We start from the raw sequence: 27,206 nt of genomic DNA on the forward strand, positions 1-27,206 counted from the left end.
TTTTGTAACAAAACATTCTCTTTATTTATCCTACATATCATACAATAATTTTTAAAGAGTCACAGTTCAAATGGGAACTGAAGCATGTTCCACAAGCAAACCCTCATCACAACTACAGTTTGAACGGAAAACAAATTTTAAAAAAAGTTACATGAATATCACAATGGCAATGTTAACCTATAAACAATCATGTTCCAATCAGTTGCATCAACATATTTCGTATTTATGGTCATAATTATGTCATATTCACCAAATATTGGGTAACAATTTGTGGTGTGTGCATACAACACAAAATCTATTTGGAACTGAACCATAGGCCTAAATGCAAACCATACATTTAATGAACATAAGTAGATGGGCTTACAGTATAAAAGGCCTACATTTTATGTTGGGGTTTTGGTTGTAGATACCATTATTTTCACTCACGATAGCAACATGCAAAATATGCTTCAGAAAGCATGCCTTCAGCCTTTTGATTGTCATTCATCAATTTCCAAGACACTAAACAAACATTACAAAGATTACACAAATACTTGGCAGAAGCATAAACACTTGAAGTAGATTGTTGAAATAGATGTTTTTGGAAAGCAATCCACAAACACTGATAGCTGCACTTTCATGTTGCTCTCAATTCAAAGATTCATAATACACAATTTACAGATGCAGTACGTAAGGCATTGGAAGGGGGATGGCAGCTTACTACACTTAAATCATGTTAGGATAAACCTATGCAAACTCAATTACTGCTGAACAGCGTTGGCTATAACTAAATAAGCGTCTGTAATACGGAACTGAGGATATAAGTGGAAGCAAAACAATTGCTGAACATCATGTTACCTAATCTCATACTAAGCGACTTAAATATAACAGTAAAGGGAATTGTCGTGACTTGACTAACATTAATCAGAAGACTTATTTATCTAACTATGTTTAATTGTTACCTGATTTTAAAATAATAATTAACTCATTAGGATCTGGGGCACCATGAGAGCAGTTCTTTAGAGTTACCATCTCCTGAATTAAACTCTAAAAGGTCTTTACCTATCACATCTATAAACAGTCAACTTATTAATCATAACCGTGTATCATATCATTCTGAACAGTCGTAACCGCCTAGTCTGCAAAACCTAAGCCTTACTTATGAATGCATGACTTATCACTGTGCAAAGTTGATGTAAAACAATGATCTCGAATGGCTCCTAAAAATCAAATCCCTCTCTTAACAAAAATACTTTCATAATTTTTCATATTACATGCACAACGCATAGGATGGACACGTCATATATGCAGTGGGTATACTTTCCAAGTTACAGTATTTCCTTTATAACAATTTTAATGACATCACAAAATAACAAAGTGAACATTCCCCAAGTTACATGTTAGAAATATTGTTCCAGTATTTCATTTTTGAACGTGTTAGTTTCGTCTGGAAAAGTCTCTTGGGGAAAAAAAAGGCACATTCCTTTGGTGAATTTGGAGAGGGACCTGAATCTTCTCTCCTTGATTAACAACAGGTCATGAGTTGTTAACCCCCCCCTAGTTCTTTCCTTCCCACTCACAGCAGGTGAGAGGGGGTCTGATTTAAGTTATTCATTGCAAACCTGATCTGACCTATTTGGATTCTTGTGGACAGTCATGACAGAATCAATGCTTTGAAACAAATAATTCAACTCATATGAAGCAATTAATCTGACGTAGTCGATATATATGTAATTATAAGTGATAAATATACACTACCAGTCGGTTGGAACCAAAAATCTCAAATTTGGACTCATCAGACCAAAGGACAGATTTCCACCCGTCAAATGTCGATTGCTCATGTTTCTTGGCCCAAGCAAGTCTCTTCTTATTATTGGTGTCCTTTAGTAGTGGTTTCTTTGCAGCAATTCGACCACAAAGGCCTGATTCACGCAGTCTCCTCTGAACACTTGATGTTGATTTGTGTCTGTTACTTGAACTCTGTGAAGCATTTATTTGGGCTGCAATCTGAAGTGCAGTTAATTGCCAATTTCTGAGGCTGGTAACTCTAATGATCTTATCCTCTGCAGCAGAGGTAACTCTGGGTCTTCCTTCCTGTGGCAGTCCCCATAAGAGCCAGTGTCATCATAGCGCTTGATAGTTTTTGCGACTGCAAAGTTCTTGACATTTTTGGATTGACTGACCTTTATGTCTTAAAGTAATGATGGACTGTCATTTCTCTTTGCTCATTTCAGTTGTTCTTGCCAAAATATAGACTTGGTCTTTTACCAAATATGGCTATCTTCTGTATACCACCCCTACCTTGTCACAACACAACGCTTTCGACACCTTGTAGAGTTTTTATGAGAAACCATCAACATCTAATACACAAAACAAAACAGTTCATTTTGACAGGAAATCATTTGAAATGTAGGCAATGTGGTCAATGTCTATGTAAAACGCACACTCTTTTTTTTTACTAAGTCAGGAATGACAATAAGGAAAGTGAAAAGAAAATACTGCGTTGGTGGAACCGTTTTCAGCTAAAGTCCCGGTTGGTGAGGATCATTGGGGCGACCAGGGTCCAGGTATAGAGGGTAAGGCACACCCAACTGGAGGAGATCTTCACCCAAACCGCCGGCCACTTGCTGGTCATGGTATTGTAGTCTGCATCAGGACTGTATGGGGGAAAAAAATAAGATTTGTACATATAGTCATATCTGAACAATTGTTACGATGTGAATCTGTAAGATAAATATCCATGGTAAAAGTATTGAGTTGCAGCATTGCTTTGTGGTCACTTTCATTTTAGAGAGATGGAGCTGTCTCCATTGACATATAAAATGTTGAACTATAAAAGAACACAATATGTAATTAATGTTATTTCCTCTTTAGTGTCAAAACATTGTGGTTCCTCCCTATTTTTGACGTACACAATGGGATCACAAAAGAGGAGTTCAACTTCACGTCAAACCGTGCATGACCAAGCTTGACAACATGGCCGTGTCTGAAAATGTCACTAGCTGTCAAATCCTTGCTCCCTCTGTCCTTATTTTCTCAATTACCTTCAAAGCTCATTGGAGGAGGTTCTCAGAGTGACAAAACCTTGGATCCTCTCCAAGGTGTACCAAGAACAAATCCTCAAAGGGAATTAGGGAAACAAGGACGGAGGAAGCAAAGACGTGACAGCTAGTAACGTATTCAGACACAGCCCTTCACGACGTTGGTCATCTGTGTAGTTTGGCCTTACTGACCTGTACCAGTTGGTGAGAGTCATCATGATGTAGAGCGAAGCCAGGAAGAGCATGAAGTGGAAGAAGAAATAGCTGTACTGGACCGTGTCCCTCTCATTGTCCTCCACACGCCTGGGACCCTTGCGCCCCGTCCCTCCCTCCTCGTCCGGGGTGTCTGCTTTACTCTCCTCTAGGATCACTGTGTCGTTAGAGGCCATGGTTAACTTGTTCACCTGGCTGGTGTTGGACGAGCGGATGCTGCAAGGAAGTACACATTTATAGGCATTATAATAAGCACTATCATTTCATTAGCAATTATAACACGTAAAGCATTTATAATGATGGGTTCTGACTTTAAAACTTGAAATATGAAATATCCTTATTCATGTTACTGAGGGAGAGAGGGGAATGCAGAGAGTTAACATTCTGTCAGAACATGTTATTGTTAGATATTAGGTATCCTATGGAGAGGAGAAGGGCCACAGTCTGGTTTCAGTTGTTGGGTTGTAATTCTAAATACTTGCTACACCAGAGGTTAATGGTTATCTGTAGGAGGAATGTATATGGTGGGGTCAATGGAGGTTGGATATGAGCCAGGAGCTTGGAATGTTACTGAGTAAATGAAAAGGCAATCACATGGTTGCGGTCACTGATAAGGGTGGATAGCTCTGGATTAGTGAGGAATGGGGGCCGAGGTCAGGTCAGGTCACATGAAGGAACAGTTTATTACCCATATCACTTAACTTCCTGCCTAGCAACAGAGATGTATTGGCTGTCTCACCATACGAGGAAGGTTTAAATACCAGTTCTTGTGTAAATGTGTTTTTGTCTGTTCAGCTGTCCGACCCATTGGTTTGAGCTTTTCCTAGTTGTCCGTTTTACTCTGTTTATTTAGAATCTAACAATAAGCATGGGTAAGCATTTATAAGTATTTCTAATTATTGTAATGCTTTAATAAAATATAACCAAAGTGGATTGTATTAGCGCTTTTCAGAGTGCTCTTTCTGCAAACTGAAATTCTAATTATGTGAACGAGGGAGTCACCACATCCACTAATACTGTGTGGCACCAACAAATGTACATTACTTCTATTCCCCAAACCACGATGTGCTGTAGCTGTACCCAAGTCTGCCTTGCTGACCAATCACACCTGGAGTAGAGGATGCAGAGGATGAAGATGGCCAATCCCACAATGCTCTGGGCGTCCCACCACTGCAGATAGGGGGAGGAGAGGATGGGCTCTTTGGTGCCGATGATCACCACAGTCGTCTGGTTCTCAATCTCCAGTGGGGCCAGCGTGGGCACCAGTGTCTGCTGGAAGATGCTCAGCAGGCTGGGGTTGCATGTACGGTCTAAAGGGGGCCCGGGGGGTGGTTGCCCCACAGGGAAAAAAATGTAAGACTTTGAGATTACATTTTTCTCCCTTTCATTTTTATATATATATTTTAATGAATTAGTTGTAAAGCATAATCATACCATTAATCCATGGGAGGGGTGGAGATTTTTCAGTTTGACTCGAGCTGAACAGGTGACTTTACAATTTGCTCGGGCAATGTAGAGTTTAAGCAAGTACGTGTTTGTAATTGAGAATTTATTTGATAGTACCCAGTAATTAGTCATATAGAGAAGCATTTAAACTATTGGTTAATTAAGTATGAATGAATAATGAACAATAGATGAACAGGTAAAGGGTGCTGTTGGGGTAGCAGCTATAACAGTGTCTCTTACCAGGCTCGTTGGTCATGGCCGACCAGGTCAGATACATGGTGTACATAGTCATGAAGGAGGACTGAAGTAGACCGGATCGGGGCTGGAATTCCTAAAAATAATTATTCAAAACAACTGTGATTTACAAACTGATTTTTTTTATTATGATCTATATCAGGGTTTCCCAAACTCGGTCCTGGGGCAATTTTGTTTTTTGCCCTTGCACCACACAGCAGATTCAAATAATCAATTCTTGATGATTATTTGAACCAGCTGTATAGTGCTAGGGACCCCTGGGAGGCCCCAGGACCGCGTTTGGGAAACTCTTCTCTATATTATTATCACTGCGTTGTTGGGAAAGCGCTCTCGAGAAAAAAGTTCACAGTACTGTTTTACACCTGTTGTCTGCTGTGCATGTGGCAAATAAACGTGAACACTTGAACATGATGACATTGTCTATTTATGGAAAAATCAACATTGATTAACTCTTTGGTCCTATCACTGTTTACTTACTCACTAATGGCACTGCCTACTCCAGACTAAACGTTTTTTTTAATCATATGAGCAAAAAAAAGATTTCATTTTATTTGGAATGCTAAGCCAGACAAAATTAAACATGCCTACTTATATAATGAACGTGAGTTGGGGGGGCTAAAATGATTAAATATTAAAGCTTTAAACCCCTCAGTAAAAGCTTCACTCATACATACGTTATACTTAAATGCAAAATGTTTCTCCAGTAGATTATTAAGAAAGGCTCATCCTTTGTACAAAAATGGCCTTTTTGTCTTTATACAGATTACAATACAAAAAGGAGTGGAAGGCCCCGGTGCACAACTTAGCAAGAGGACAAGTACATTACAGTGTCTAGTTTGAGAAACAGACGCCTCACAAGTCCTCAACTGGCAGCTTCATTAAATAGTACCCACAAAACACCAGTCCCAACGTCAACAGTGAAGAGGCGACTCTGGGATGCTGGCCTTCTAGGCAGAGTTGCAAAGAAAAAAACATCTCAGACTGGCCAAAAAAAGAAGAGATTAAGATGGGCAAAATAATAGACACTGGAAAGAGGAACTCTACCTAGAAGGCCAGCATCCCGAAGTCGCCTCTTCACTGTTGACATTGAGACTGGTGTTTTGCGGGTACTATTTAATGAAGCTGCCAGTTGAGGACTTGTGAGGCGTCTGTTTCTCAAACTAGACACTCTAATGTACTTGTCCTCTTGCTAAGTTGTGCACCGGGGCCTTCCACTCCTCCTTCTATTCTGGTTAGAGCCAGTTTGCGCTGTTCTGTGAAGGGAGTAGTACACAGCGTTGTACGAGATCTTCAGTTTCTTGGCAATTTCTCGCATGGAGTAGCCTTCATTTCTCAGAACAAGAATAGACTGACGAGTTTCAGAAGAAAAAGTTATTTGTTTCTGGCCATTTTGAGCCTGTAATCGAACCCACAAATGCTGATGCTTCAGATACTCAACGAGTCTAAAGAAGGCCAGTTTTATTGCCTCTTTAATCAGGACAACAGTTTTCAGCTGTGCTAACATAATTGCAAAAGGGTTTTCTAATGATCAATTAGCCGTTTAAAATAATAAACTTGGATTAGCTAACACAACGTGCCATTGGAACACAGGAGTGATGGTTGCTGATAATTGGCCTCTGTACGCCTATGTAGATATTCCATAAAAAATCTTCCGTTTCCAGCTGCAATAGTCATTTACAACATTAACATTGTATTTCTGATCAATTTTATGTTATTTTAATGGACAAAAAAAGTTGCTTTTCTTTCAAAACCAAGGACATTTCTAAGTGACCACAAACTTTTGAACAATAGTGTATATGTAAAATGTGTATGTAAATGTAGCAGAAAAGCTGTAAAAAAAACTAAAAGATATTTGTCCTCCAAAGAGGGGGGGGTGGATATATATATAATATATATATAATAAATAAATAAAAAACTTGATGAAAGTGTCACTACAGGCAGTTTATCTCAGCAGTCACCGGATAATCAACACACAGGTGGGTCACATTCATATGATTAAAGTTAAATGTCAAAAGCATACCATAAACATTTAGCAGATCTAGGTTCAGCCTACGCTCCCCAAACGCTAACCTTAACCACTACAGGGGCAAATGCTAAAAACTGACCTACAAATGAAATGAATATGAATGTTAAATGAGCGTTTAATGAACACCGAACGAGGGCTTACCTGTACTCTGGGCAGTATGGACACGACAGAAGCTACAGCACAGAGAATCATGTTGAAGCTGATGAAGAACTTGTTGAGCAGACAGCCCGTCGACTGAGTGTAGAGCAGGTACATCAGGACAACGGCGATAAAGGACATGATGTAGTTGAGTCCAGTTACAGCGAGCAAGGCTGGACAGAAGAGGATAGAGAGAATCAGATTCTAGTTGCATTGTTTTTATTTTGTCGTAGAGCATTATATAGTGTCAGCACTATTGACACCTGACCTTATGTTACAGTTCACCATGTATTTACCTGCTGATATCACATACTTTACTAAAAAGTACCAAGTGAATACGTGCTAAAACAGGACTTGAGTTTATTTAAATTTTTACAGGGACAGTGCACATGAATCAACGTTTCAGTAAAAGTGTGGGTTTTAGCAGCGGCTAATTTTCAACCGCAGTCCCTGGGCAGGTTAGTAAAAACTATTAAAATACAGACAAACAATGAGCAGTGAGCACATGCAGAGCAACATAGGACAAGCAACACTTAGCATGCAGACAGAGAAACATAGGACAAGCAACAAGTAGCACGCAGACAGAGAAACAAACATAATCCAAGCAACACGTAGCATGCAGACAGAGCAACATAGGACAAGCAACACGTAGCATGCAGACAGAGAAACATAGGACAAGCAACAAGTAGCATGCAGACAGAGAAACATAGGACAAGCAACAAGTAGCACGCAGACAGAGAAACATAGGACAAGCAACACGTAGCATGCAGACAGAGAAACATAGGACAAGCAACAAGTAGCACGCAGACAGAGAAACAAACATAATCCAAGCAACACGTAGCACACAGACAGAGCAAAGTAGGACAAGCGACGCGTAGCACGCAGACAGAATAACATAGGACAAGCAATACATAGCACACAGACAGAATAACATAGGACAAGCAACACGTAGCATGCAGACAGAGAAACATAGGACAAGCAACACGTAGCATGCAGACAGAGCAACATAGGACAAGCAACACGTAGCATGCAGACAGAGCAACATAGGACAAGCAACACGTAGCATGCAGACAGAGAAACATAGGACAAGCAACACGTAGCATGCAGACAGAGAAACATAGGACAAGCAACACGTAGCATGCAGACAGAGAAACATAGGACAAGCAACACGTAGCATGCAGACAGAGAAACATAGGACAAGCAACACGTAGCATGCAGACAGAGAAACATAGGACAAGCAACACGTAGCATGCAGACAGAGAAACATAGGACAAGCAACACGTAGCATGCAGACAGAGTAATAGCACAAAAAAAGCAACAAAACAAAATACATAAAAGCAACAAGGAGAGTGATGGAGTGCTGCATCAGATGACCTGGCCTCCACAATAACCCAACCTCAACCCAATTGAGATGGTTTGAGATGAGTTGGATCGCAGAGTGACGGAAAAGCAGCTACCAAGTGCTAAGCATATGTGGGAACTTCTTCAAGACAGTTGGAAAAGCAAAGCTGTCATCAAGGCAAAGGGTGGCTACTTTGAAGAATCTAAAATATATTTCGATTTGTTTAAGACTTTGTTGGTTACTAAATGATTCCATACGTGTTATTTCATAGTTTTGACATCCTCACTATTATTACACAATGTAGAAAATAGTAAAAAATGAAGAAAAACCCTTGAATGAGTAGGTGTGTCCAAACCTTTGACTGGTACTGTATATCACTGTATCATCTGCATACATTTGAACTTCAGACCCAGTACAGACAGAAGGCAGATCATTAATGTATAGAATTAACTGGAGGGGTGCCAGTATTGACCCTTGGGGCATGCCCACATCATAGCTGAGAGTGGGCGACAGCTTATTGCCCACTCTGACACACTGAGTTCTGCCTTCCAGGTATGATTTCATCCATCTCAAGGCATTGGGGGAAAAGTTAAACTTAGGCAGTTTTGTGATGAGAACCTTATGGTTAACAGTATCAAAAGCTTTCCTTAGGTCTAGAAATACAGCCCCAACAACTTCAAATAAAACGTCATATCAGCATCTCTAATCAGCAAAATAATTTAGCCAATCATAAACACTTGTGTGTTGATGCTCTTTTATTCTGCCCTTTATTTGTCCATCATCGTATTATTTGACTGCTAACTAAGTGTGTTGCGATTGTAAGTGGATTTAAAATAAAGTTGGATTTGATTTGACTTCCTTAGCAGAGGGTCAGGCAGACTCACCTGCATACCAGCCCCTGGAGTTCCCGCTCTCCATGTTATCCACCCAGGACTCATTCCAGGAGCGGGCAAAATCCACCAGCAGAACCAACTGGATCAGGATGAAGAAGAACGCCCCACAGATACCCACCACGAACCACACTGCACACACACAAAGAGACCATCATCGTACCACAAATATCCACAAGCACTGCTAAGTATGAAGTTACTAGGATATTACAATTACTAATTCAATTATTAATTGTGTGTATCAACAATGAATTGTCTTAATAATACAACAAATTGTAATATCAACAATTAAAAGTATATCACTCATGTTTATGTGGATTGTGCATGGTATGCATGGTCAACTGCTACATCGATAAATCATAATAATAGACAGATATTATGACAAATTCTTTATTTAAATTGGGTGAATCTTACGGTGAGTGAAAGGCCCCTCAGGGATATAAAAGGCACCGACTGTCACTGCAACCATGGTGGCAATCTTAAAGAACCAAAACCTGCATGGGGAAGGAAGTCATTCGTCACCCGAATCCCTTTTGATAGACTTCATGAATCATGATAAAAAGTATGGAAAATAACAATGAAATAAAAAAATTATAGTATGATCTTTAAATAATGCCCCTTTTGATGTGGTGTACAGATAAAATACAAAATAATATATATTGACAGTATCAGCATTTTTCAAAACGCACATATTACATGGTTATTTTGTTGCATAGGTATACCTAGTAAATATACATGAATAGGCTTATGATGAACATGTCTGAAAACCTGTTATTGCTTTGTCATTATGCGGTATTGTGTGTAGATTGATGAGGGGGAAAAAATATTTAATCCATTTTAGAATAAGGCTGTAACTAGGGATGCACCAATATTATTTTGGGCCGATATCGATATCCAATATTTTCCTTGCCGAAAAAACAATAACGTTACCGATAACCGATATTTACAATTTTAGCAGCCTTCTAAGCATTCTTAAGGCACTGCATCTCAGTGCAAAAGGTGTCACAAAAGTCCCTGGTTCGAATCCAGGCTGTATCACATCCGGTCGTGATTGGGAGTCCCATAGGTCAGTGCACAATTGGCCCAGCATCGTCCGGGTTTGGTAGGCCGTCATAGTAAATAAGAAATTGTTCTTAACTGACTTGCCTCGTTAAAAAGGTTACACACACACACTACACCAAAAGTAATTTTGTTGGCATTTACATATGTCCCCATTACCAGTAAAACATAATCAAAACCTATTTCTTTCACTTAGTTGCTGTGCTGTTTCGTTGTTCATTTGTTCTGGCGTTTCTTTCTCAAACAGGATTTCATCATACATATCAAGCAGTGAAGTTTCAGCTGTCAGTGCGCACCGAGGAAGAGAGGCCACGGACAATCACTGTGTCCATTTCCATCTTGTCCAGCCATGTCTGTAACATTTCACGTAAACCCCGTTTCTTGTCTGCATCGAAGTAGTGGTCCTTGTACCTAGCATCGAGCCTGGTGGCGACACAGTAAAGAGGCTCAGAGGTAATGCCACCGAATCGCTTGTTCAAAGCCTGGAGTACTTCTGTAAGTTTCAACCAGACGGTCTGTGTGGGCAGTTTTGTTGAGCAGGCGTTTCAATGCCATGACAGAGGGCATCACATCTGCTGCAGATGCAGTTGATTAGCTTGTTTCTCCAGTCAGTTGTTCAAACAGAGTGTTCATGTTTCCAAGTTTCAAACATGTTCTCAAATGCCATTGAAATGGCAGCAGCGGTATGACAACCAGCACATTCTTGAGCACGCAATACGGCTTTCCTCAGTACGAAATCCTCGTCGACCCACTGTGCTTTCAGACTCAGCATGCTCATGGGGCTGACATCGCTGGTCCAAATGTCAGTCGTGAAGCTAATAGCAGTGACGCCCATAGCAAGTAGCTCATGGATGCGAGTGTCAACAATACTGTGTAACTCCGGTAGGGCAACATCTGAAAAATAGTGTGTACCGGGGCTCGACCAGTCGGTGAAAGCCAACATCATCCACGACAGAGGACGGTTGATTGTCGAGGGCAATGAATTCTATTATCTTTACGTTAATGGATTTCGCCTTTGAGTTGTCTCGCTGAAATATTCTTAGTCTTTCAAATGACTGCTTGACTTGAACCTGTTTAGTTATTGGAAGTGTGCACTTAGTATTTTTCTGCTTTTGTTCTGTGTAGCGCTGGATTTTTTGTGGCGTCATTACATCATCTACCTATGTTATATAGGTATGCACGTCAGCTCTGACATCGGTTTTACATATCGGAGTTAATAAACTAGACATCAGGCTGATGCAGATGTTGGCATTTTTTGCTAATATCGTCCGATTCCGATATGCTCACCAATATATCGTGCATCCCTAGCTGTAACGTAACAAAATGTGAAAAAAGGGAAGGGGTCTGAATACTTTCCAAATGCACTGTATATGAATAGGCTTATGATGTATTGCTGTTACTAAAAAGTCTAGTGCAGTCATTCTCCTCTGTTCCAGAGAGGCACGATGGCCTAAAGCACGTTAGCTCAGAGACCTGTTGTGTAATAGATTATTTTACTAATATTGCCAATGGTTGTTGTGACAGTGCCTGGAGCAGTGTGATAGTCATACTGTATGACAGAAAATAGTCAACAAACAAGGGTGACTTACCAGTACCCCATTATGACATTAGTTAAGTTACAAGCAGTGTACATGTTATTTTCAGTTAATAATAAAGACTATTCACCTTAATACTGACTTTTAAGTCAAAGTTGGCGTAGTAATAAAGATGATTACATCTAGGCCTTTACTTTTTCTTTCATGTATTTTTTTTAGGGGGTGCATCATGTGATGGGTGGTTACCCGTTGTGGATGGCAGAGCGCGGGTCTCGGCTGTTCTTCACGTTGATCATAATCAGAGCGAACACCAGGAAACACATGCTCATCCCGAAGCACACCCGGTACACGGCTTTATAGCCCACAAACATCTCACAGTTCATGTTGGGATGGATTCCTGGGATAGAAGAGCCTGCTCCGTCTTCACAGAACCCAGGAATCTACAAGCACACATAGACATTCTCACAAACCATTCAGGCCAGTCTAATCTACTGTACAGAGTAGACAGCATTACTATAGTCTAGCTGTGCGATTCTGTATTCAATAACCCTATATTTTCACTTTGGTCAACAACAAGTTGGCTACCATCATGAGAGACTGTACCACAAAAGTCAACTTTTCACATACAGTATTATAACCATTCATACAGCAGTGCTCATTTAGTTAAGTATTAATTATATTATAGTCAAAATGACTAAGACTTAGTCACATTTGTCATTTGAATAATGATTTAGTGTAGTTATTGTCAAAATGACGAAAACAGTGGGACATTTTTCATCAACTAAATGCCCTTTCATTTTAGTTCCATCATATTTGTATTGCCTCAACCTATAGTGAACATAAAGAACTGACTTCCATGAGCACAAACATACATAGCCTTGTCTTACCAATATATTTTTCTGCATAACATCCTATTCTCTTCCCAACGCAGAAATATGACAAACATATGCAATAATAATAATAAATTACAGAAGAATTATCTGGCCATGTAAATTCCTAATTCAGCCTACATAGATATTACACATTACATAACAAACAAATAGACAAGAGAGAGAAGCACAATCACCAGATGGTGCTGCAAAGTATTGGCAAAGTACAGTAGTATTTTGCATTTCCTTCACTCGGTCGCGTCATTACCATTGTTATCAACGTTCCAGGCGCTGCAGCCACATTGTTGTCCAAAAGAACGGGGGCTTATGGATGTAAAATGCAGGCCGGTGTGGCTCAACTGAAATTATTTTTTTCTTTGATTAGCTATAGTTTTTTCTGGGTCTATTTAGTCAGTTATTGTCACGGCAACTGCCACGGAAAAATATGTGTTTGACGAATATTTTTGTCATTATTTTTGTTGACGAAATTAACACTGTTATAAAGTCATTCAACGTTCCCAGGTAACTGCAAAAATAAAGGAAACATGAGTAAATGAGGGAGACAAAGTATATTGAAAGCATGTGCTTCCACACAGGTGTGGTTCCTGAGTTAATTAAGAAATTAAAACATCCCATCATGCTTAGGGTCATGTATAAAAAATGCTGGGCAGCCCATTATTTTGGCTACCATGACTAGAAGAAGAGATCTCAGTGACTCAGAGATGAATTTGACGGCTGTAGAGGGAGGTGTCCAATTGAACTAGCTTCAGGTCTTAACTGTAAATTAAATATGATTAGGAGGGTGCATAGAGGGTTTAAAGGGTTTGTGTGTCTCAGTCACCAGATCTTAACCCAATTGAACACTTATGGGAGATTCTGGAGCGGCGCCTGAGACAGCGTTTTCCACCACCATCAACAAAACACCAAATTACGTCATTTCTTGTGGAAGAATGGTGTCGCATCCCTCCAACAGAGTTCCAGACACTTGTAGAATCTATGCCAAGGCGCACTGAAGCTGTTCTGGCGTCTCAACGCCACTAAAACACTATGTTGGCGTTTCCGTTATTTTGTCAGTTACCTGTATATGTCAATGTTTCAATTTAGAATGACAGTATACACAGAGTTGCAATGTTAATGCAGCCTCAATATGCAGTAAGTTGTATCTCTGTAGGCCCCTACTGTTCTATACTTTGTGTGACTTAACTCTTCCCACCGATAGCCTCCCCAGGTATTCAAGCATTATTAAAGCAACCATTCACCATGTACACAAACATCTACTATGACACATCATGGCTCATCATCTCATGCACACACACACTGGGTGTTTCTCAGTATGCATACTAGCGCGCTACGAGCATGCAATCTGGAGCACGGGAGTGTCGGAGCATGAGTCCAAATCAAAGTACGCAAAACGGAGCACGGAGGGCACTTCTCGGATGCGTACACATTTCGAAGCATGCATTGACACCTGTTGTATTCGGCGCATGTGACAAATCAAATTTGATTTGAACAAACAGTAATATGACGCAACCAATAACAAAAAAAACAACAACACTTGTTGACATTAATGGCGGCCATTACTTGATCTGAAGTGAGAGAAAATAAACTGATTTTCGGAATGAAATGTTGCTCAATCAAATCTCATGTTACCTGACTACAATATTGTATCTTGAAAACATTAATAAATTCATGCTGTGTTAATTTTGGCATGTTTACCTGCTTACAATACCCACTGTAGTGTGCGTAGATTGCAAGCCCATAGTAAGTCAATAGGGCCAACTGGCTAACTACTACCAAATATTGTTTTTATAACTAACCCATTGTTCTATCTGTGCTACTACTGTTAGCTAGCTAGCCACACATAATTGACATCTCCCTTGCATAACATTACTTTGTCATGTTTGCCTGTTAAACTATCTGGTTAACTAGATTATTATGATTCACATATAGCTAGCTGATAGTTATGAAGTAAATGTTAGCTTTGTGTATATCTTGTTTCGTCTCTATTGTCATTGTCCTGGCTAGAAGATGGTTCAGTGAATGGGGAGGTGCAGGGTGTGTGAGGTAATACCTTAGAGGGAGTGTGAGTGCTTCTCAAATGTAATGTATTATGCGCTCCACACTCGCCCTCACAAGAACAGACTCAAGAGAATGTCCTCGGAGCATGAGAGTGTGGAATATTTTTTGTATTTTTTTTTAACCTTTATTTAACCAGGTAAGCTAGCTGAGAACAAGTACTCATTTACAACTGCGACCTGGCCAAGATAAAGCAAAGCAGTGCGACAGAAACAACAACACAGAGTTACACATGGAATAAACAAGCGTACAGTCAATAACACAATAGAAAAAAATAAAGTCTATATACAGTGTGTGCAAATGGCGTGAGGAGGTAAGGCGATAAATAGGCCATAGTAGCCAAGTAATTACAATTTAGCAGATTAACACTGGCATGATAGATGAGTAGATGATGATGTGCATGTAGAGATACTGGTGTGCAAAAGAACAGAAAAGTAAATAAAAACAATATGGGGATGAGGTAGGTAGATTGGGTGGGGTATTTAAAGATGGACTATGTACAGCTGCAGCGATTGGTTAGCTGCTCAGATAGATGATGTTTAAAGTTAGTGAGGGAAATGCAAGTCTCCAGCTTCAGCGATTTTTGCAATTCGTTCCAGTCACTGGCAGCAGAGAACAGGAAGGAAAGGTGGCCAAAGAAGGTGCTAGCTTTGGGGACGACCAGTGAGATATACCTGCTGGAGCGCGTGCTACGGGTGGGTGTTGTTATCGTGACCACTGAGCTGAGGTAAGGTGGAGCTTTACCTAGCATAGACTTATAGGTGACCTGGAGCCAGTGGGTCTGGCGACTAATATGTAGCGAGGGCCAGCTGACTAGAGCATACAGGTCGCAGTGGTGGGTGGTATAATGGGCTTTGGTAACAAAACGGATGGCACTGTGATAGACTGCATTCAGTTTGCTGAGTAGAGAATTGAAACTATTTTGTAGATGACATCGCCGAAGTCGAGGATCGGTGGGATAGTCAGTTTTACTAGGGTAAGTTTGGCGGCGTGAGTGAAGGAGGCTTTGTTGCGAAATAGAAAGCCGATTCTAGATTTGATTTTGGATTGGAGATGTTTGATATGAGTCTGGAAGGAGAGTTTACAGTCTAGTCAGACACCTAGATATTTGTAGTTGTCCACATATTCTAGGTCAGAACCGTCCAGAGTAGTGATGCTGGTCGGGCGGGCGGATGCGGGCAATGAACAGTTGAAAAGCATGCATTTGGTTTTACTAGCGTTTAAGAGCAGTTGGAGGCCACGGAAGGAGTGTTGTATGGCATTGAAGCTCGTTTGGAGGTTAGTTAACACAGTGTCCAAAGAAGGGCCAGATGTATACAGAATGGTGTCGTCTGCGTAGAGGTGGATCAGGGAATCACCCGCAGCAAGAGCGCCATCGTTGATATATACAGAGAAAAGAGTCGGCCCGAGAATTGAACCCTGTGGTACCCCCATAGAGACTGCCAGAGGTCCGGACAACAGGCCCTCCGATTTGACACACTGAACTCTATCTGCGAAGTAGTTGGTGAACCAGGTGAGGCAGTCATTTGAGAAACCAAGGCTAAGCCTTGGCCAGGTCGATGAAGATGGCTGCACAGTACTGTCTTTTATCGATGGCGGTTATGATATCGTTTAGTACCTTGAGTGTGGCTGAGGTGCACTCATGACCAGCTCGGAAACCAGATTGCACAGCGGAGAAGGTACGGTGGGATTCTAAATGGCCAGTGATCTGTTTATTAACTTGGCTTTCGAAGACTTTAGAAAGGCAGGGCAGGATGGATATAGGTCTATAACAGATTGGGTCTAGAGTGTCACCCCCTTTGAAGAGGGGGGATGACCGCGGCAGCTTTCCAATCTTTAGGGATCTCAGATGATACGAAAGAGGTTGAACAGACTGGTAATAGGGGTTGCAACAATGGCGGCGGATAGTTTTAGAAAGAGAGGGTCCAGATTGTCTAGCCCAGCTGATTTGTATGGGTCCAGGTTTTGCAGCTCTTTCAGAACATCTGCTATCTGGATTTGGGTGAAGGAGAAGCTGGGGAAGCTCGGGCAAGTAGCTGCGGTGTTGCAGAGCTGTTGGCCGGGGTTGGGGTAGCCAGGAGGAAAGCATGGCCAGCCGTAGAGAAATGCTTATTGAAATGTTTGATTATCATGGATTTATCGGTGGTGACCGTGTTACCTAGCCTCAGTGCAGTGGGCAGCTGGGAGGAGGTGTTCTTGTTCTCCATGGACTTTACTGTTTCCTAAAACTTTTTGGAGTTAGAGCTACAGGATGCACATTTCTGTTTGAAAAAGCTAGCCCTTGCTTTCCTGACTGACTGCGTGTATTTGTTCCTGACTTCCCTGAACAGTTACATATTGCTTTGAGTATTCAATGCTATTGCAGTCCGCCACAGGATGTGTTTGTGCTGGTCAAGGGCAGTCAGGTCTGGAGTGAACCAAGGGCTATATCTGTTCTTAGTTCTACATTTTTGAAAGGGGCGTGCTGATTTAAAATGGTGAGGAAATTACTTTAAAGAACGACCAGGCATCCTCGACTGACGGGATAAGGTCAATATCCTTCCAGGATATTGATTAGAAAGGCCTGCTCGCAGAAGTATTTTAGGGAGCGTTTGACAGTGATGAGGGGTGGTCGACCGCGGACCCATAGCGGATGCAGGCAATGAGGCAGTGATCGCTGAGATCCTGATTAAAAACAGCAGAGGTGTATTTAGAGGGCAGGTTGGTCAGGGTGATATCTATGAGGGTGCCCATGTTTACGGATTTAGGGTTGTACCTGGTGATTTCCTTGATGATTTGTGCGAGATTGAGGGCATCTATCTTAGATTGTAGGACTGCTGGGGTGTTAAGCATATCCCAGTTTAGGTCACCTAACAGAATGAACTCTGAAGATAGATGGGGGGGCAATCAATTCACATATGGTGTCCAGGGCACAGCTGGGAGCTGAGGGGGGTCTATAACAGGCGGCAACAGTGAGAGACTTATTTCTGGAGAGATCCATTTTTAAAATTAGTATGACAGAACTTTGCAAACTTTTTGGTGGCCTTCCTAAGCCAGGATTCAGACACGGCAAGGACATCAGGGTTGGCGGAGTGTGCTAAAGCAGTGAGTAAAACAAACTTAGGGAGGAGGCTTCTGATGTTAACATGCATGAAACCAAGGCTTTTTCGATTACAGAAGTATGGTAGTATGTATATTGAAAAAACGCATTGATTGGCACGCCTCGTACCTTTTTTAGCTGCTCGTCCACTCCCGGTAACAGCATGATGCAGGCTATAATGGTCCCTAGCAACAGGATGAAGGCGTAGATGACTCGCGTCACCGTGGAGTTCTTGCTCTGGGGACAGCATCTGCACAGCAAGCATGTCGCACTGCTACATAGACACGGCACCTAGAGGGAAAGAGATAGGGAAAAACCATTGCCAAACGTTCCCAAAACATACTAGGCCAGTTAGGGACAAGCCAGTCGATGCAGACTGATTAACCTTAGTATTGGCACTTGCAGCAATGTGGTAGTAGACAGGAACCAAATTCAAAACGCAATCAAAACAACCCAATCAATCATTTTTATGTGTTTTCTTTCGGGATTTATTTCAAATTGCCCTGGGTGCTAGTCTGAGAAATGTGCTTTATCTTCTCTGAGAGGTCTAAAATCTGAGGACAAACTTGTCAACTCCCTCAAATGCTAATATATATATAATATATATATTTTTTAATTGGCGGTGTTGATTGTGTGGTGGTTGTGGTAGTTGTGGTGTGGGTTTTATGGGTAGTATAGCATATTGGCCTTGGCCAACACATATTACATGGGCCTGAGACAAAGAACGACTGTATAACTTATCACTGAGCTGTGCCCAAAAGAGGACCAACGCTCTTTTGTCCTCTTGTTGTTACAATATGATATTTTGCTCAAGGCCCTAGGCTATATGACAAAAAACACTGTATGAGATGACTATCGCTCCACATACAGTTAAAGTCGGAAGTTTACATACACTTAGGTTGGAGTCATTGAAACTCGTTTTTCAACCACTCCACAAATTCCTTGTTAACAAACTACAGTTTTGGCAAGTCGGTTAGGACATCTACTTTGTGCATGACACAAGTAATTTTGCCAACAATTGTTTACAGACAGATTATTTCACTTATAATTCACTGTATCACAATTTCAGTGGATCAGAAGTTTACATAAACTAAGTTGACTGTGCCTTTAAACAGCTTGGAAAATTCCAGAAAATTATGTCATGGCTTTAGAAGCTTTTGATAGGCTAATGGACATCATTTGAGTCAATTGGAGGTGTACCTGTGGATGTATTTCAAGGCCTACCTTCAAACCCAGCGCCTCTTTGCTTGACATCATAGGAAAATCAAAAGAAATCAGCCAAGACCTCAGAAAAATAATTGTAGACCTCCACAAGTCTGGTTCATCCTTGGGAGCAATTTCCCAAACGCCTGAGGGTACCACGTTCATCTGCACAAACAATAGTACGCAAGTATAAACACCATGGGACCACGCAGCAGTCATACCACTCAGGAAGGAGAGGGATTCTGTCTCCTAGAGAAGAACGTACTTGGTGCAAAAAGTGCAAATCAATCCCAGAACAACAGCAAAGGACCTTGTGAATATGATGGAGGAAACAAGTACAAAAGTATCTATATCCACAGTAAAACGAGTCCTATAAATCGACATAACCTGAAAGGTCGCTCAGAAAGGAAGAAGCCACTGCTCCAAAACCGCCATAAAAAAAGCCAGACTACGGTTTGCAACTGCACATGGGGACAAAGATCGTACTTTTTGGAGAAATGTCCTCTGGTCTGATGAAACAAAAATAGAACTGTTTGGCCATAACAACCATCGTTATGTTTGGAGGAAAAAGGGGGAGGCTTGCAAGCCGAAGAACACCATCCCAACCGTGAAGCACGGGGGTGACAGCATCATGTTGTGGGGTGCTTTGCTGCAGGAGGGACTGTGGCACTTCACAAAATACATGGCATCATGAAGCAGGAAAATATGTGGATATATTGAAGAAACATCTCAAAACATCAGTCAGGAAGTTAAAGCTTGGTCGCAAATGGGTCTTCCAAATGGACACTGACCCCAAGCATACTTCCAAAGCTGAGGCAAAATGGCTTAAGGACAACAAAGTCAAGGTATTGGAGAGGCCATCACAAAGCCCTGACCTCAATCCTATAGAAAATGTGTGGGCAGAATTGAAAAAGCGTGTGCGAGCAAGGAGGCCTACAAACCTGACTCAGTTACACCAGCTCTGTCAGGAGGAATGGGCCAAAATGCACCCAACTTATTGTGGGAAGCTTGTGGAAGGCTACCCGAAACGTTTGACCCAAGTTAAACAATTTAAAGGCAATGCTACCAAATACTAATTGAGTGTATGTAAACTTCTGACCCACTGGGAATGTGATGAAAGATATAAAAGCTTAAATAAATCATTCGTTCTGCTATTATTCTGACATTTCACATTCTTAAAATAAAGTGCTGATCCTAACTGACCTAAAACAGGGAACTTTTACTAGGATTAAATGTCAGGAATTGTGAAAAACTGAGTTTAAATGTATTTGGCTAAGGTGTATGTAAACTTCCGACTTCAACTGTATTTGTAACAATAAGAAATATAATTGCATTTATTTATATTATCAAGGTGAGACTGAACATGGGAGAGAAACAGAAGGAGGATCAAGGGGACTAAATGCTTTGACATCCGGGTGAATGACTAGGCTTGGAAGAAGGACAAAAGGAAGGCGAGACCTGGGAAACCTTGCTGCTCTTTCACTGCCATCCGTTAAGTTGAATATAAAAATCTCTGAGGATAACCATTTGCCTCATCGTGGTGGGCTGCAGAGCCATGCTGTCAGCAGTACCAATACTGGCCCAGGGGTTTCTCCAAATAGTCAATCTCAAGGCTAACCACTGGGTTAAGTAACCGCTGCTTCCAGGTAGGAACTGTTAAGGTGCATGACTCCAGTGGTCATGACACCACTCTGGAGTTTCTCTCACAATTCATCTCTCTATCTTGTCCATGGCCCATCCCTTACCTCCCTCATCAACCCCACTGACATAAAACATTACAGAGAGGTATCCTTTATTTTCTGTCTGCCATTAACATTATCGCATGTCTAATCAAACATTTACATTAAATCATTCAATAACTGTATTTTTACATAGCTGATAAACCTGTGTGTTTGCTTGTTTACATCTATCTCCTACCCTGTTCCCTTTACTCTGCTCCTGTTCTCCAGGACCTAGGGGTTCTGCCCAACACCCAGACATGGATCCACCTGATGTCCTCCATTATCAACCATCCTCCATTTTTCATTACATCAGCTACTGTTATTGTCATGTTGTCATTATCTGCTTAGAAAGAGCAAGAAAACTATCATACGGGGCACATCATGTGAGATACACAGATTAACTAAAAACACTAGCACTGCAAACACTCAGAACAAAGAGAGCAGCAGCGCCTGGACTTTGCAGTCTCCCTCTTCGAGTACCGCTTCCGAGACTGACTGCCTGTTGAGAACAAGTGACAGGCAGAACCTCCCATCCACACAGCATCCACCTTTTCTTTATTCTACACACCAGAATTCAGTAGTTCAGTCTGATTGCCATGTGTGTGTACAAAAAAATCTGTGAAAGTAAATTTCACACATGTACCAAAAAAAATGGATGTTTATATATTTAAATCTAAAATATTGCCAGATTGGTTTTCACAGCTGTTTCACAAGGTGTTCATTATTGTAAATTGTAAAGTATCCCTTGATGGTATTTGTTCGTTCAAAATGATTCATTGTTGTATCCTAGGACATACAATAGATATATATTATACCACAAGGGAGTCCTTATGAGCTATGATTTTTTAAATCATAATATAGGACTAGTGAAATAATATTATTTCAGTGTAGATAAGGGGAGGCCTGTTTAAAATGAAAAGATGCCAGCCAGACAAGCCAGTGTATGAATCAAATAAATTAGCATATACATGTAGTGGAAATTAACTGACTTTGTGATCTATAAGGCAAGTAACATTAATGTGTGGGGGGGGGGGGGCATCGAAATTACATAATTGTTTACCTCCCAATGCCTGTTAAATCATAAAAAGCATAAGATGGTAAATAACAATAATCGCAATGGTTAGCCTATGCAAATTAATAGGAAAACAAAAGCTTATTAATAGGACTACATTTATCCTAATTGGTAACAAATATAACATGAGGAAAAGACAGAATCCTAGTCAGGCTATTGTTTGTCAAATCCAGATTAAATATAGGTCTTCATGTGTATCAAATCTGTAGGCGACAGTGGGCTAAATCAATGACAAACAGCTGAAATGTTCAGGCTTCATTATGATCTGTTATCAAAACAGGCTGGAGTGTTTTCAGTTCCGTTTAGGCTAAGGTTATGCTTAACTGCACTGAAATGAATAGCCTGATTCAATGCGATTCTCCTGAATATAAAAAGTGTTTATCTGTTTGGTCTATGCATAGACCCATACCAATTCTATCTTTTTGGTCTTTCGCGGTAGGTTTAGCCTACCACTAATATTCTGAATTGCAAGCATTTAATCAACCACATATTCCTGTGATGTTAAGGCTGAGCAAGACCTAAGATAGGCTAGTAGATTATGCGGAAGTAATGGTGGAGTTAATCATCGTTATAGCCTAGATAACTTTACATAATCTGGACCGTTGTTTCTTCTAAGGCTAAGCAAATGTAACCAATGTGAAATGGCTAGCTAGTTAGCGAGGTGCGCGCTAATAGCGGTTTAATCTGTGACGTCACTCGCTCTGAGACCTTGAAGTAGTTGTTCCCCTTGCTCTGCAAGGGCTGCGGCTTTTGTGGAGCGATGGGTAACGATGCTTCATGGGAGGCAGTTGTTGATGTGTGCAGAGGGTCCCTGGTTCGAGGCGAGGAGAGGGACGGAAGCTATACTGTTACATTGATGCTGTTGAACCGGATCACTGGTTGCTGCGGAAAAGGAGGAGGTCAAAAGGGGGGTGAGTGTAACCGATGTGAAATGGCTAGCTAGTTAGCGGGGAGCGCGCTAATAGCGTTTCAATCGCTCTGAGACCTTGAAGTAGTTGTTACCCTTGCTCTGCCACGGCCGCAGCTTTTGTGGAGCGATGGGTAACAATGCTTCATGGCAGGCAGTTGTTGATGTGTGCAGAGGGTCCCTCGTTCGAGCCCAGGTAGGGGCGAGGAGAGGGACGGAAGCTATACTGTTACACAAACAAGGGGTAGCATATGCTTTTTGACCATTTCTATAAGAAGGGTTAGGCCAATATCCTCACATACCCCCTCAATTCAAACCCTGGTTTTAACCATAAGACATCTCCACATAAATGTATAGCCTAAGGATTTCATGATAACAGTGATTATGTCTGTTAAACTGGGAACTCTGGGGGAAAAAATTAGGTCAAATCATGACACCAGTAATTTTCAGGTCAGAGAAAGAAGCCCGAGTTTCTGAATTTGAATTGCGAGTTGGATGACCGTTCAAAACTATTTTTATCAGTCGAAGCTCCCAGTTGTCTTGAACGCACTGAAGTCAGAAGTCAGAGATTGCAGAGTTCCGAGTTGTTTTGAATGTGCCACTAGAGACATAGGCTACCTCCAACAAAGAAGCCCTAGTGTCTGTATTGATGTGAGAAATAAGAATATTTATACAGTAATGGTGGCTGGCTGCAATATCAACTAGCCTAATAATTTTTGTATTGAGGTGATATGCCTATTTTAGCTAAATCAACAAATTAAATTGATTAGATTACTCTAGCAAAGAAAAATATTTTTTACAAAATCATTTACATGTAGACGTTTGTAAGGTGTTCATGGTGAGATCTTTAATGATAAACTAGACAGACAAATACATGACGTGTAACACAAGTAGAGGCGTCACGTGACATGAACGTGTCGGCAGTTTGACGCCTTACACGGAACCCAAACCGGCTGCGAGCGTGCGCCATCGTGCATAAATTGATTTTGTCCCCCCACACCAAACGCGATCACAACACGCAGGTTAAAATATCAAAACAAACTCTGAACCAATGAACCAATACTCGGTATACAAATCCCAAAAGAAAGAAATGATCTCACTCCAATAAATTTTTATAGAAAGTTAGCAAAAATAGATACGATTTTGCTACCATGGAAAGGTAAATACCTGTCTATTTGTGGAAAAATCACCCTGATTAACTCTTTAGTCATATCACAGTTGACCTATTTACTTATGGTTTTGCCTACATCTAGTGACCTGCTTTTTAAATTATATGAACAAAAAATATTCCATTTTATTTGGAACGGCAAGCCAGATAAAATTAAAAGGGCCTATTTATATAACGAATATGAATTCGGAGGGCAGAAATGATTAAATATTAAAGCATTAGACCTCTCTCACTCAAGACATCAGTCATACCAAAGTTATACTTAAATCCAAACTGGTCTTCTAGTAAATTGGTACGAATGTCTCATCCTATGTTCAAGAAGGGCCTTTTTCCCTTTATTCAGATTATACCTGCCCACTTTCGGTTGTTTGAAAAGGAAATAATCTCCAAAATATCTTTATTTTTTAAACAAGCCTTAGAAAGTTGGTTGCAATTTCAGTTTAATCCACCTGAAAAGACAGAACAAATAATAAAACAAATATTGTGGTTAAATTCAAATATAGTAATTGATTAGTAATTGATTAAAAAAAAACAATTTTTCGAAGAAAAAATGTATAATTTTAGTGAATGATATTATAAATAGGACTGGTGGAGTGATGTCACACATGCAGCTAACACAGACATATGGAAATGTCTGCTCTACCCAAAATTACAACCAATTAATTGCAGCATTACCACAAAAATGGAAGAGGCAAGTAGAAGTGGAAAAAGTAAGGAACTTGTATGTCGGCCCTGTATTAAAGAACATAAATGGTTAAAGAAAAGTGTGATAAATAAAAACATATACCAATTTCATTTAAAGAACAAAAAACTGACAGCTGTGCCATATAAATTGCAGAATAGTTGGGAAGAGATTTTCGATGTGCCCATTCCATGGCACATGGTTTATGAATTGATACGCAAAACAACGCCGGATTCAAAACGTCAAATTTTTCAATTTAAATTACTATACAAAATTCTTGCAACTAATAGAATGTAATATATATGGGGGATACAATCTTCCCAGCTCTGCAGATTCTGCTGTGAGGAGGCAGAGTCATTAGATCATTTATTTTGGTATTGTCCATATGAAGCTCGTTTTTGGTCACAGGTCCAGGAATGGCTGAAGAATTGCAACATTTCCCTAGAACTAACGCTGCAGATAGCAATACTGGGTGATCTGAAAAGCCATAGTCAATCAATCAATAATATAATCATTATTTTAGCAAAAAAATATATTTTTAATTTACAATCTGTAGAAGCTATGAGAATAGAAAGGTTCAATTGTTTTGTGAAGCATCACAGCACAGTTGAAAAATATATGGCAAATACATATCCGAAATGGATGATGTTGAGAGATAGATGGGAGGTGTTGAATGGAGTTGAAGGGTGGGACTAATAACAAGATAAACAACGTAAAACGTACGGGGTCTGTAAAATGTATATAGGTTCAGAACCTTTGTGAAATAGCAGTTACAAATAGAAATCAAACTGGATGGACATCAGAAATAGAGGAAGGACTAAAAACAAACAAAAAAGAACTATTGTAAAATAGACTGTGTCTGTAAAATGTGTATAAGATGAATAAATTGAAGGTAAAAGTCGAAGTGTTTATCAGTTTACTCAAATTGGGGGATCGGTGGTAGGGTTTGCGGGGAATAATAATAAAGGTATATTCTTTAAAAAAGTATGTATGTCTATATAGGTATGTGTATGTATATATGTGTATATGTATGCATGCGTGTATGGATATATATATTTACCCCAAAAATATATGGGGGATTGGAAATGATGCAGACAATTACATTGATGGAAGCAATATTCTTTCCGCAATATTAAGCTGATCCACCCCTACATTTTTTTGAAAAAACTCAGAACCAATGACATTAATTTGGGGACAGGTCGAAAAGCATTAAATATTTATGGGAATTTAGCTAGTTAGCTTGCACTTGCTAGCTAATTTGTCCTATTTAGCTAGCTTGCTGTTGCTAGCTAATTTGTCCTGGGATATAAACATTAGGTTGTTATTTTACCTGAAATGCACAAGGTCCTCTACTCCGACACATAAAACGGTCAACCAAATCGTTTCTAGTCATCTCTCCTTCGTCCAGGCTTTTTCATCTTTGAACTTATATGGTGATTGGCATCTAAACTTTCATAGTATTACCAGGACAACCGGCAACACAATTCGTCTTTCAATCACCCACGTGGGTATAACCAATGAGGAGATGGCACGTGGGTACCTGCTTCTATTAACCAATGAGGAAATGGGAGAGGCAGGACTTGCAGCTCGATCTGCGTCAGAAATAGGAATGACTTCTATTTTAGCCCTTGGCAACACAGAGCATGCTAGCAGTGTGGGTTCAATAATTGAATAACATAGATTCCTATATTTATTTTGCAAAGCCCGCGCATGTGATGTGAGTGGTGTAGTCAGGGTATTAGAAAAATACTGGTCTCCATTGACAGTCCATGTTAATTCATGGCTATATTTTACAGCACAAGGGAGACGTTAGGTGAGAGGCATCAGTAGCTTCACGAGGCTTAATTCTGGCACTTATCACCCCCCCATCCCGGTCATCCTACTGCCTCTGATCTGGCGGACTCACTAAACAAACATTATTTGTTTGTGAATTATGTCTGAGTGTGCCGTCTGCTTTGCTTAATAAAGAATTTGAAATGATTTATACTTTTACTTTTGATACTTAAATATATTTAAAACCAAATAAGTTTTTACTTTTACTCAAGTAACGTTAGTATTTTACTGGGCGACGTAAAAGGCCCCAAAGACAGCTCCCATAATGTTCCGATTTCGGCACATCCTGACAACCTTGTATGAGCTCAACTCAGCTGCACTTGCCTGGGATACTCAGCCATTATTTCATACATGTCAACCTGGTTCTTGTTCACAAATATGGTCGTGATGATATACGAGAAGCACCTTACCCAGCTTGCGACAGAAAAGGCCCCCAAAACAGCTCCCATAATGTTCCGATTTCGGCACAAGATTGCACTCAATCTCTTTAGTGGTTTTCTTCCTGGAACGGTACACGTTACTTTACTGTCCTTCTAGGTTGGACTCTCAGTGTAGATACAATTTGAGTACCAACTTTTGAAAATACTAAATGATTTTGTTGTAGTGCTGTACAAGCGATTGCTAGCCTACATCCTCAACTGTGCGCAGTCTTCTGTGACTTCCTTCCGTTGA

The 27,206-nt window shown here is 40.5% G+C and overlaps 1 protein-coding gene across 1 annotated transcript; it reads right to left on the reverse strand.

The window, feature by feature from the left end:
• LOC106583622 (serine incorporator 3) lies at positions 1 to 27,206 on the reverse strand. Its single transcript, XM_014168010.3, has 10 exons — positions 26,945 to 27,206; positions 18,078 to 18,239; positions 12,171 to 12,364; positions 9,745 to 9,824; positions 9,325 to 9,462; positions 7,102 to 7,271; positions 4,920 to 5,010; positions 4,342 to 4,543; positions 3,213 to 3,449; positions 1 to 2,636 (listed from the first exon to the last, which is right to left on the reverse strand). The coding sequence occupies exons 1-10, from the start codon at positions 26,981 to 26,983 to the stop codon at positions 2,498 to 2,500; spliced, it is 1,452 nt and encodes a 483-aa protein (XP_014023485.1). The 5' UTR covers positions 26,984 to 27,206; the 3' UTR covers positions 1 to 2,497.

Source organism: Salmo salar, chromosome 22, assembly GCF_965601325.2.
Source record: "Salmo salar chromosome 22, fSalSal1, whole genome shotgun sequence".
NCBI classification, from domain to species: Eukaryota; Metazoa; Chordata; class Actinopteri; order Salmoniformes; family Salmonidae; genus Salmo; species Salmo salar.